At 46.0% G+C, this 13,152-nt stretch overlaps 1 protein-coding gene across 1 annotated transcript in view; it reads left to right on the top strand.

The window, feature by feature from the left end:
* The window catches only part of CHRNA2 (cholinergic receptor nicotinic alpha 2 subunit), a 166,272-nt gene that overhangs the window by 133,921 nt on the left and 19,199 nt on the right, over window positions 1-13,152 (top strand). Inside the window, exon 6 of the mRNA XM_078649943.1 lies at window positions 10,274-11,387. Coding sequence (XP_078506069.1) covers window positions 10,274-11,387 — 1,114 coding nt within the window. The remainder of the gene's footprint in view (window positions 1-10,273; window positions 11,388-13,152) is intronic.

Genomic DNA, 13,152 nt, shown 5'->3' with positions numbered 1-13,152 from the left:
ATCCATGAACTACAAAATGGGTCTAGTCTCTGCTGATGAATGGCTCTCTCGATTATCAAGGCCTTTAGCTATTGTCATCACCGGGGCTCCATTCCTCTAGTCTAGTGTTTTGTAATCTTTTTTTTAACAAGTGGTTATCATGACATTTATTCCGACTCTTTTAACTGTAAGGAGCCAAGAATACACTTGCCAGACAGTAATTATGTGTTAAACGAGGGCAGTCCTAAATGAGCTGCAGCAGCCGGCACTCTCAGCGAAGCAAGCCATTGGTGCCCCTAAATATTTATATTTTAATGTTTTTATTTATTTATTATGTTTTAAATTAATTTTCCTTGAGTTGGGTGCTCTGCATATTTTAACTCCCTAACTATTTACCCAGTTCCTCCTAATTGGAAGAAGACCCCCCTGGTGTTAAACAAAAACTCGGGACTAGAAGCGTGGTGTCCTAAAGCGAGGGAATCGACTGGTCACTCTTCTCTTCACACTCCACGGCTCTCATTACTAGTGGCCTGTGAAATCCAAGGGGCGCAGTAACTGAAGTTACAGGGCCTGGCAGACTTATATGTTTTTTTTCACATGGACGTTTCAGCTGCCTGAAGCAAAAGCACATTTTTTTGGGGAAGCTCAAGTTGAAAATGTGAGGGAATTAACGCAGACACACTATTTCCTGTACGCTATTCCCGAAAGACATGCAATCCCCATTATTTACCTTGCCTTGCAATTACTAAGCCCTGGAATTACAAGGACCAGTGCTTACTTTGAGCCTGTGGTTTCTGGTGCTCGGCACTGGCACCAAGGGGCCCATTAGGATGGCGGGCGGATTGCCCCCGCCAGGCTGGCAGTAGCCACCGCTGGCCTGGTGGGGGCGATCCGCCCGCCATCCTTGCTGCAATGACCCCCGCCATATTAACATGGTTGGTGGGTCCGCGGCGGACGGAAACACCGTCTACCGCTTTTCCGCCCCGGTCGCCTTGCGACCGGGGCAGAAAAGGGTTTATATGGTGGTGGTGTCAGACACCGCCAGCTATATCAGGATGGGCTTCGTCAGATGCCTTTCTGCGGAAAAGCTTGCGGTCTTCACTTTGGGGGCCTGCAGTTGCAGGCCCCCATGGTGAAGGCGAGGTGGGGGGTGCACATGAGGGGGACCTATGGTACCCCCTGCATTTGCATACACAATGCGGCAGGCACCGCACGGTGCCTGACGCTTTGTGTATGCAAATGCATAACAAGCATTTTTAACATTGCGGCGGGTGCTGGTGTAAACACCGCCCGCCGCAATGTTAAACATGCATGATGCGCCCGCCACTGTGGCGGGCGCATCCTAATACACCCCACGGGACCCCCGCCCTTATGGCAGGCGGTCCCTTCCCCTGCCGCCCGTCATCCTAATGACCCCCTTAATAGTCAATCAACAGCACTTATAACAGTCTGCCACATGGTGGCGCTGCCTGATTAATTTAGAAATAGGCATAACAGCAGTTGTTTATTAATTCAATATACATTAAAAAGGACTAATACCTGTCGCCCAGGTCATTCTTGTAGTGTTGAGTGCCTGGAATAATCTGAATTGTTACACTTGTAAGAGTGTGATGTTTAGTAGCTGCGTTGGTACAGTCACTGGCAGGGGCAGGGTTAATGAGTGGTGCAGGCTGCTGATGCCTCCTGACGAAGGCCCAGGCACTAATGTTCTTTTTACAAATTAAGCACTGACTACAACCCGTGGTAACTCCAAGGCTTGAGAAGAAAAAGGTTTTTAATGGTTAATAAGCGCCCTGTCCCCAGAGCAATTCAAAGCCCTCCACATTTTCTTATTGTGATCGGTAGGTGCGCCCGTGTGCCATGGGCCCTGGTGCTAGGAAGAAAGAGGGCTCCTTGGCTGCTGTTTGAATGTAAAAATACAGCAATACTCAGGGTTCAGTGGGCCCCTCAGGGCTCTCGGACCCGGTGCCACTGCACCTGCAGCACCAATGGAAGTTGCATCCCTGCTTGTGTCCTACCTATCGGAGACCCATCCTGGACACATTCAGAGAGCTGATTGGACACGTTTCAGGGGCGGTTCCATCCTGGACGCATTCAGAGAGCTCACTGGACACTTTTCAGGGGCGGTTCCATCCTGGACACATTCAGAGAGCTGATTGGACACGTTCCAGTTGTGGTTCCCTCCACACGGAGGCGCTCTCCAGGCAGAGTTTCCTAGAAGGACTCTGGCATTCCTTAAAGACGCGCTCCTTGTGCGCGAGGCAGCCCCCCCCCCCCCTCACTCCATTGATAAGATGCTCGCCTCATGGCTCACAAGACAGTCCCCGAGGGCCGCAGATGTCACCAGTGGTTTCCATCACTGTCTCCGGCCTCGGGAGAGGCGGAGAGCTGACGGCGCTGGGCCGGGGAGGCCCTCGGCCCCCGGGAGCCTGGACCGAGGGCAGCTGCTGACATATAGATATTTGCGTTTGTGCTCATTATGATCAAAGAGATGAGTCATCCCTCTGTCCCCTGGGCTCCAGCGGACAGACGGCCGAGAGCCTGGACCATCTGACTGTATGACCATCTGAAGAGGCCAGGACTGAAGCACAGCGCTGCCCCTTTCATGTTCAGGATTGGATTAAGGGCCACGTGTTCACGTGCACAGATGCTGCACATTGTCCAGGAGAGCATGGGTGGCAGTGTGTGTTTATTAACATTTTACTGCATGGAACCCTGCCCCACCCGGCTGCGCGCGTGCTGCTGTGATTACTGTGCTCTTTGCTGATCTTGTCTATGGTGTCTTAGGTGCTTTAACAACTAGTTTGTGGGATGTTACTACGCCTTAGCTGGTAACTAGTCATACCTATGTCTCTGTCTTGTGATCTGCCTTAACATATCATTCTTGTAATGCATAGAGAGAAATTCATGTTATTCTCTACTTACTTGCATTTGTCAACCTGTTGGTTGATTTCAGAGCAGCATGCATGCACTTTTTCTGCAATTAAAAGTACCCTGCCATGGCTGTCCGCGGCAGGGCCAGCTTTACCGCTGGTGGTACCTGGTGCGACTATTTTTGTTGCCGCCCCCAATGACCACCTCTGTCATGGATTCCCTCGCTACCACCCTTTAACAGTGCTCCTCAAGTCTCCATAACCACCCCCTCTCAAATGCATTTAATTACTTTTATAGTGCCACTTATACCAGTGTAGGGCGCTAGAGCACTTTACATCACACAAACACATTACACAGGGACCATCAATTCTATGTGTGTAAATCAGTGAATAGGAAATATTACCTAAGACAGAGGACTACACGACTACAAGGTGTAGGAGTGACAATTCATCCATACTGGTAGGCAGTATAGTTTAAGAGTGCTTGGTCTGGAGATGCACAAACTCCGAATTTAAAATGTACTGCTATGGTTGGCAGTTCTCTTTAATAATCAGAAATGATTTCTACCCAAATGAACCCTTTTTGCAACATTAGGATAATGAAAGATTGGAGAAAAAAATCACAACGTTCTAATCAATACTTTGCAGTTTGGATGCTGCTCTTTGAAGACAGTTAATAGCTCACTGTCTATAATCTGCAGGTAACAAAAGGGTCTCTCTGACAAAGGCAGTAACCCATTGATCTATTTGCATTATATGCACTTTGCGCTCTGCATGGTACACGTTCTTTTCAGCAGGCATATTAACCCTTTGCACTACCTTACGTTGAGTCAATACTTCCACTACACAAAACGCAGTCTCTCTCCGGGAAGAACATTAATTGGCAGAGTTATCTTGACACTTTTAGTGGTGCCTAAAAATTGCTGGAGGCCAGGAACGGGTCAGCAGGTGCTTTTAAAACCATACTATACTTGCAAACATGGCGGCCCTACCCCCCAAAGTCAGGGCCTGGTGCGGTGGTCCTGGTCGCACCGCCCTAGAGCCGGCCCTGGCCAGCGGTAATCATTCTTGACTACAAAGGAGGTCTGCTGTGGCGGGCCTATTGTGGGAAGAAAGTGGACATCAACATGGTGGTGCTTGCTCTCCCTGCAGATGTTCCTGCTCTCCCTGCAGATGTTCCTGCAGCCCTGCAGATATTCCTGCTCTCCCTGCAGATGTTGCTGCTCGGCCTGCAGATGGTCCTGATATCCCTGCAACCCTACAGATGTTCCTGCAGCCTGGCAGATGTTCAAGCTTGCCCTGCAGATGTGCCTTCAGCTCTTCAGATGTTCCTGCTCTCCCTCTAGATGTTCCTGCAGCCCGGCAGATGTTCCTGCTCTCCTGCAGCCCGGCAGATGTTCCTGCTCTCCCTGCAGCCTGGCAGATGGTCCTGCTCTTCCTGCGGCCCTGCAGATGTTAATGCTCTCCTTGCAGCCCTGCAGGGTCAGGTGAAGCAAATTACACCTGGTGGACACCAGTGACCACCGGGGAATACTAGGGGCACGTTTTTTCTTTTTTGACACAATATAGTGTAGCAACCAACATTGCTGCATTGTGCAAGGTGAAGAAAGCAGCATAGAGCAATATTTATTAACATGGCCTGCTGCTGCTCTCCTCCCCTGTGCTGGTGCACAAACTTAGGGGCAAATTTACAAGGAATTGGCATAGGGCAGAGTTGCAAATCATTTTGCTGCTCTGCCCTGTGCCAATTCGAAAGGACAGGAATGCACCATATTTACAAGATATGGGGCATTCCTGTCAGTTAGCAGCTGTGTCCCAACACAGGCTCCCTTGCACTATGGTGCACCATGGTGCAAGGGCGCCTGTGTTGTTAGCATGAGTGTGTTTGTGCAGGAAGGTGCACCTTCCTGCACAAAAAACAATCACAAGAGGCGTTTTCCTCTTTCTATGTGTGCTGCAGAATGCAGCACACATGGAACGAGGGAAAAACAAGGAAAAATGTAAACATTTCTCCTCTTTATGCCGGCTCTAAGGAGGCGCCAGGTTTTGGCACTACCCCAGTTTTACCTGATGTTGTCAATCTGGGGCAGTGTCAAACTCCATTGGCGTTGAGTGGGAACACCCACTGCAGCACCCATGGAACGCCTCTTTGACGCAGAGTAAGGCAAGGCAGCGACTAGTGCTGCTTTGCCTAACTCCGGACCTACAAGGCCATCAAAAGCCACGCAGGGTGGCCTTACATGGCCTTGTAGATATGGTATGGGGCGGCCTGAGGCATGTGCAAGCTGTGCACCTGCACAGGGCCACCAAACCCCAGGGGCCACCACGCCAATATATATCCTTAATATGATAATAATCCTCTGTGGATGGATACATATTTGCGTGGCGGCCCCTGGCAGGGATTTGGCGGCCTCCGGCTCTGTTCCACTTCCAAACACCCTGACCCCCCCGCCCCACCTCTTCACTGGCCTCCGCGCTCTGCCCCGCCCGGACCCCCTCCTTTGGGGCCCTCTACCTACGCTCCCTGCCCAGGGCCGCCATGAGCCTAGAGCCGCCCCTGATATGGTTATGCCCTGTGGCCACTGGAACGTCACGAAAAGTGACGTTCCTACGGCACACAGTGCATGTAAATATGGCCCACGCCTTTGCACCATGTGCGCAGGTGTGTGCATGATGAATGGCATAGGTTTTGTACTTGAAGCCCATCCTTCTAGGACACAATCCTAAACCAAGACAAAACGCAAAGCAATCCACACATTGGATGTGTGCAGTACAGTGCAATAACATATTAGTCCATGTTATATCACACAGAGGGCTGAAGGGCTTTTAGGAAACACATGAGAACGTCTTGTGTTTCTTCTGAGTGACATTAAGCTCAGCTACAGAAGGAAGAGCGACTAAAGAAGGAAAGAAAGTAAGGACTGATTTAACCCCAACAAAGGGACGGAGCAGACCAGTCTGGGCCATATAAAAAGCTAGAAATAAGGCCCTGAAATCATTTTCTCATTTGAGTAATAAGCCTGTGTTAAGAGCCATGCTACTGGGAGTGTTCCTATCAGCAGAGCACAATTCAGCTACTCAGGTGAGTCAGGCAGACCAAGGCTCAAGAGAGCCAATAGAAACACAGCCTTGGATATGGTGATGCCCTGCTCGCTCCCCAGCTCTGGTGCACAAAGGGCTACCTAGAGCCACACACTCACCTTTGCACTATTGTCAGGGTGACTTGAATTATGCAATTTTGCGTCCCGGCGTTTTCCACATAATTGTGGATGTGCTGCTATTGCCAGATAAGCCATCATCTGCTGCATAATCTGCTCTAGCTCAAACTGATTAAATGGAATAAAAAATGCAGCAACAAGCATTGCCGCACAGTGAAAGGCCCTTTACAAAGGTTTGCTGGTCACTTATCTGTTTCTTATTGCTGTATTCGGATGTTAAATCAGTATTACTGCGGTGAGACCTTTGTCCAGACAACATTAACATGTGTAAAAATGACTAAATAATGAATTAATACTATCACAAAATGTGCCACATTATGTATCATAATTTGCCTTTTCTTGCCCTATGATTTAGTCCAAGCTGCTGCAATATCCTGTCCTGTTCTGCCACATAATTCCAGTGGCCCCGATTATAGTGCAGGGGGGGGGCGTGCGTGTGTGTGCGTGTGTGTGTGTGTGTGTGTGTGTGTGTGTGTGATGTCTAGCCTAGTTTTTTTTCCAGTACAAAGTATTATGCTTATACATAGTTTATAACTCCCCCCCCCCCTTGCATGTGTCCTAAAAGGTGCAGCACATGTGCAATGTTTGACACTTTAGGAGAAATAAAAACCATTCCTCCTTATTAGTGTCTGCCTCGAGAAGACATTATTGTTATTGGCAAAGCCTTGTCTACCACTGTTAGTGTATGGGGCTTTGCATTAAAAACTATGGGGTGGTAATGTGGGAACGCGGGAAACTCCCCAGATGTAAATTACCGTAAAGTATCATTTGCTTTACTGTATAGGCAACTTTCCTGAGCAAATAAGATTTTGCACTGGAAAAGAAATACTTTAGCAACAATTTGTGTGTGTAACTTTGTGTGACTTTGCACAGGAGCATATTATTAATAAATCAGCCCCGTGGAGATACTAGAAATTTGATGATCACTGACACCAATCAAAGGAGGTTAATGACAAACATAACGAGCTTTATGAGAAGAAAATATTATAATTAAAGATTTAAAGCATGGACGTAAGGGTCAGTGACACAAAAGTGCGTTAATGTTTGTTAAACTCTGACTTTGGCTTTTACTGCCATCTAGTGGCTGTTATATATAATAAAGATAAAAGAAGTAGGTGGGATTGCTTGATAAAGAAACACACACTTCCTTCGCATGTGCTCAGCTAAAAATATTGATTGAATTTACCAGTTAAGATAGGGTGACCAGATCTTGAGAACCAAAAACCGGGACATTTTAGGAAAATAGAAGAAGGACTACAATTTTTCATCAACAGAATGGTGCAGAATGACAGTTCTCATCAACATAAGATCACAGAAAAGGCATTAAGAAAACAAATACAATTTAATTTCTACAACCAACGTCATACATATTGATTAAACTGCTTACTTATAACAGCTGCTCACTAGCACAGCTTTATAACACCCAGAAAAGTGCCTCTCATTTTTTTCAGTCGACCCCCTCCAAAAACCAGGACTTGAGCCAAATTTACCGAAATCTGCCAGGACAGCAAGTGAAAACCCGGGACTGTCCGGGCAACCCCGGGACGTCTGGTCACCCTAAATTAAGAGGTTCCTGGTTTTTTTTGTCTCGCGCGTTTTGTTATATCAAAATTCTGGGTCTTATAGGGTTTATTTTCAAGCCCCTTGCGTCGTCCATACCTCACTTTTTCCCATATTAAAAGTTACGCTGGGGTGGTGCCACATTTAACATGGGGAAAAAGTGACGTTGAGTGTATATGTTGAATTACCAGTTGTGCAGCGACAAATAGTTGTTTCTACTGGATCCAGTTCAGACATAAACGTCTCTGGACATAGGCTTATTTATGTGCAACATGAAACCAAGGGGGATACTAGTGTATAAGCCCTACACAAACTCTACAGCTGTAAAACCCCAGTAACTATTTGAAGGATGCCCACAACTCTCTCACCAGCAACTAGGAATCCAGTTGTAACTCACGAAGTGGCATCTATACCAGGGTACTCCGACCACAAGTACAGCGAGCGGTAAAAGTTCAAAGTCCCAAACACTGCTCCTCACAGCGCAGTTTTGGATTGTGATAGATTGTGACCCGGGATACCCGACTCAAACCCTGCTAGTGATCCGTGTGCATTCAGTGCCCCTACAGAAGGCTCGATGATGTAGACAATGAAACCGCTAAAGAAACTTTAATCATCTGTTTGCCTTCTCTGCACCAGTCCATCACGTTATATCCAAGTCTATCTTTAATAATAATTACTTTTTGTACGTTCATAGACCAGATTTGTTTTTAGAACACTTAGGGGTATATTATCAAGGGGTTTTATCTCCGCTTTTTTGGCTTTAAAAGCCAAGAAAGCGTAGATAAAATTATCTCCCTATTACCAAGCTGTCGCTAACACCAGTTAGCGACAGCTAATAGGAGATAGCGACCATCATGGGCCCCACTTTGCATGTCAGTGATATTTATCACTAATGATATGCAAAGTGGGCGTGCCAAGATGTTAGCGACTGGAAACAGTCGCTAACATCGCTATCTCCTATTACCAACTTTTGGAGATATTTGCGCTAAGCGCGAATATCTCCAAAAGCTAACACCTGCCCTGAGCAGTTCTTAGCCATGTTATCCAATGGGAGGTGGATAACATGGCTAAGAGCATTTGCTCGATAATGCATGAATATCGCTGACTTTTCAGCGATATTCATGCATTGCGGCCGTTTTTTATCGCATTTGCGATAAACCTTGCTAATAGCAAGGTTTATCTGCGATAAAAATCGCCGATGTGCGGCGATAATTTTTGTCTCTAAACAAGTTAGAGACAAAAATTATCGCTAGTTGTTGATAATATACCCCTTAGTACTCACTTTCCTACAGGGTACAAGTCCTAAAAAAGAAGTGTGGGGACTAACTTAGCTAGGCAGTATGCAAGTGACATCATAGAGCATGACATCATGGTGCAACATCACAGAAAGTGACATCACAACCCAGGATCTCACAGGTAGTGACATCACAAGAAGTAACATCAGATCTTGAAATTTCACACATGTTTAGCAGGTCTATCGTGAGTACATCTAAGCGCATTATGAGATTTAAAAAATGATATTGTAGGTTAGGGTTGTGCCGAAGAAAGTGGCATAACCGGACTCAAAATCTAGGCTTCAACTTATACATTTATTTTTTTAAAACACAACCCCTAATAAACTGGCAATACGTTGCAACTTGGCAATGAATCTGTTCTGCTCAATTGGCTGCAAAGTCTGCATTTTAAAATATCTTATGGCGTTAAAGCACCTGCTGCAGAGATCTTTGTGTGCCAATAAATATCAGAAAAATAATAATAATGGTAAGAACTCCGGAGGTCAACACATTTATTGGCGAGATCTGTATTTAGTTTCATCCCAGTTTTTAATCAAAGTAGCATAGAGGGTTAATGTGTCTCCTGCTAAGCACATCATGTAAAATGCAAATGACAGATTTTCATTTAAAGTAGATAGTGGGTTATTGCTTTTAACAAAGAGATCTTTTTGCTACTTTCAGTTCATAAACTGTAATCCTTCTAGTAAAGCACAGTTGAGCTATGAAGGACAGATAACGCAGGCCCCCACATCCCCCATGGTGCGGGGCGGGGGCCCCAACGCACAAGGGGCCCCCTCAGCACAAAACTGCGTTCATCAGATTTCAGTAGGGCCTTTCTTGACAGGGGGATGGCGTCCATCCTGGGAAAATAGTGGGTCGACGCCGTCTACCTGTGTGTACCCCTGACTTGTGCCCTGCCTTGCTCGTCATTTCCGTGTAAACCCTGAGCACTGCTCTATTGCCTACTGTGATCACGAAACTGAGCATGGTAAAACCAGACTTAAGAGCTGGTAATACTTCCACTAACTCTAACACGGGAAGCACGTGCGTCCCTCTGTCCCCTTGCAGCTCCTGTGATTTCTGGGTCAAAGTTTGAAACTCAAAGCTGTACTCCAAAGCAGGCAGTGCGCGCTTTAGTCTGCTTCCTTGAAGCATGTATATTTCCTGGGTAAAAGTTTTAAATTTAATGGAACCTATTTGTAACTCACTGATGAATTAAGATGGGTAAATGATACTGTAACCGTGTCGTTGTTTCAATATGTCACATGTTTATGGCAGGCTTGTCAAGGTTGCCTTGTTAAGTCCCCCTTGAGTGGGAATCCTTTTTGCTCCTTTGCAGAATTTAATGGTGTTCTTTCTTCCCTCCCAGTGCTGACGGTGAGTTTGCAGTGACACACATGACGAAGGCCCACTTGTTCCACATGGGGAAGATCCAGTGGGTACCGCCAGCCATCTACAAGAGCTCCTGCAGCATCGACGTGACGTTCTTCCCCTTCGACCAGCAGAGCTGTAAGATGAAGTTTGGCTCCTGGACCTACGACAAGGCCAAGATTGACCTGGAGAGCATGGAGCGCAACGTGGACCTGAAGGACTACTGGGAGAGCGGCGAGTGGGCCATCGTCAACGCCGTGGGCACCTACAACACCAAGAAGTATGACTGCTGCACGGAGATCTACCCGGACATCACCTACTACTTCATCATCCGACGGCTGCCTCTCTTTTACACCATCAACTTAATCATCCCATGCCTGCTCATCTCCTGCTTGACCGTCCTGGTCTTCTACTTGCCATCTGACTGCGGAGAGAAGATCACCCTCTGCATCTCGGTGCTGCTTTCCCTCACCGTCTTCCTTCTGCTCATCACCGAGATCATCCCGTCCACCTCCCTGGTGATTCCTCTGATTGGAGAGTACCTCCTCTTCACCATGATCTTCGTCACACTCTCCATCGTCATCACCGTGTTTGTGCTCAACGTGCACCACCGCTCGCCCAATACGCACAAGATGCCACACTGGGTGAGGACTGTCTTCCTCGACTTTATCCCTCGGTGGCTCTTCATGAAACGCCCGCCAGCCCCCGTGGAGGAGGCGGTGGCCACCCAGTACAACCCGCCTGAGCTGAAGCTGAGCACCTCCAAGTACTGGATGGAAACTGACGTGGATGCAAAGTGGGGTGAGGCTGACACTGAGATCCATCCCTGCCACATGAGGCAGATAGGCTCCCACAACCCCAACATGCAGTACCGCTGCGACAGCGGCCGCCTTATTGGAGCAACTCAGAGCCACAGCCAGGGCCACACGCAAAGTCACACGCAGAGCAAGACTCACAGCCACAGCCACAGCCAGAGCCAGACACAACGTCCAAACAAGGTGGACAATGCAGCCTCAGAGTCCAGTCTCTTGCTGTCGCCAAGCATCCTAAAAGCCCTCGAAGGGGTGCATTACATAGCAGACCACCTGAGAGCTGAAGACGCAGACTTCTCAGTAAGTTCTTGAAAACTTTTTCTGACTTTTCCTTAAACTCTTGTTTGATATATAGATATATATATGTGTGTGTGTGTGTTTGTGTACTATGCTGTCCACAAATGAGTTGTTTATTTAGAAATGGTATCCTAGAGGTTGGTATAATAGTATTTACCTAGTGCCAGTCTTCATTAAACTGAGTTTCGCGCCCCTGTCCTTACTAATAGAAATAGAAGGCATTCGACCACACGTGTCACTGTAAGAAACATAACATTGTTCTGCCCCTCCCCATTATATGGATACATACTCAAGAACAACCATTCCGTTTCAGATGTCTAGATCACTCTGGTTCTGGAGTGAGGGACTGGGATATCAGTCAAGAGGAATTATCACTGATATGAAACTGACCATTATAACGTTATCTCACTTCCTCGTCTCTGTGCTTACGTATTGATGATATGCTAAAACATAGTTACCTGCCTCTTGACATTTACTCACTATGGCTAGAAAATAAACTAACATGAAAAAAGGGCTAATGTGGAAAAAAAGTTCTTCCCACGTAGTAGAGTGCACCAATATTGAAAATCCCAAGGGGTGTGTTTCTGTAACCTATTTGCTTCACTCAACGAATAATTGTGGCAGTATTACCTAGATTTAATGGCCTAATTACACAGACATCTAAGTATGTTAAAAATAAATGACTGCCATTGTCAATACAAAGTTCAGCAAAGGCAGTAGATGTAGCCTTGGTAAGCTGATGCAACATTGATGGTTTTGTTTTAATGCAAGCATTTGCCACAACAATAAATAGAAAAAAAGAAAACACGGTCACCTAAACATGGCTGCCATTTGCTTTCAATAACAAATTTAAAAACTCATTAATGTGGCTGTGTAACTAGTGATGTGTTTAAATAACAAGCCTTTCAGTTCTGCCTGCATTATATTAATATTTGTGAAGAAGATTTGTGTGAATCCCTTCAAACCAAGCAATCAAATCAGAAGCAGCCACTATATTACAATGTCACTTCAACACTTTCTCACACGAATAAAGATAGAGTTTCAGTATGTATAGAGACAATATTATTAGGAATTATACCATGCAGACAAAACGTAACATGGAATTTCAGTTTCTACATTTTCCTCTCTTAAAGCCAAAACATCCAGGTGTAGTTCTGACTAAAATGTCACAAGCCACAAATAAACCCAGTTTTCTTCATCTTCCACCCATCAGGTACAAACCTCATTGTTAACTGGTTTTGCCTACCCCTCAGAGTGTGACACGTAGCATCTAAACTCACATAGGTGTTTTTTCACAACTTATCTTTAATGATTGTCTTGGTGCAAGGCACCAACTGGTCTGTTTTGTTTCTAGTACTGCTAGTGGCAATCCTTAATTTGTATCATGGTGTGTCCATCACCATACCAACAATGTGTAAAATCCTTAGAAGAAACAAAATTGCTAATTAGCCTTCTAAATATCAGATTTTGTGACTAGATGTAGTGTGCAAACCTAGAACTCTGATATCTTTTGATTCCCGGATCTCAAAACATCATAAACCGCATAAGAAATCTAAATAGCTATTGTTCCTTCTACATGTTAGGCTTTACAAATTGTTACTTAATACAGTGCACTTGCTCCAAGCAGGCTGTTAGGAAAAGTTGTTAGTTGTCCTATGTGGCAACTGTGATGTATCAAAGGTAAAAGGCATTTATTCAAGAGATTCCTCTATATCTGGTTGGGCAAAACTCGTAAAACCAAAACTGCTTTGGGATTTTTACCTAATTC

The sequence above is a fragment of the Lissotriton helveticus genome, chromosome 6 (genome assembly GCF_964261635.1).
Source record: "Lissotriton helveticus chromosome 6, aLisHel1.1, whole genome shotgun sequence".
Lineage (NCBI taxonomy): Eukaryota > Metazoa > Chordata > Amphibia > Caudata > Salamandridae > Lissotriton > Lissotriton helveticus.
The sequence above is the reverse complement of the archived record's forward strand: the minus strand, read 5'-3'. Positions and strand labels throughout refer to the sequence as shown.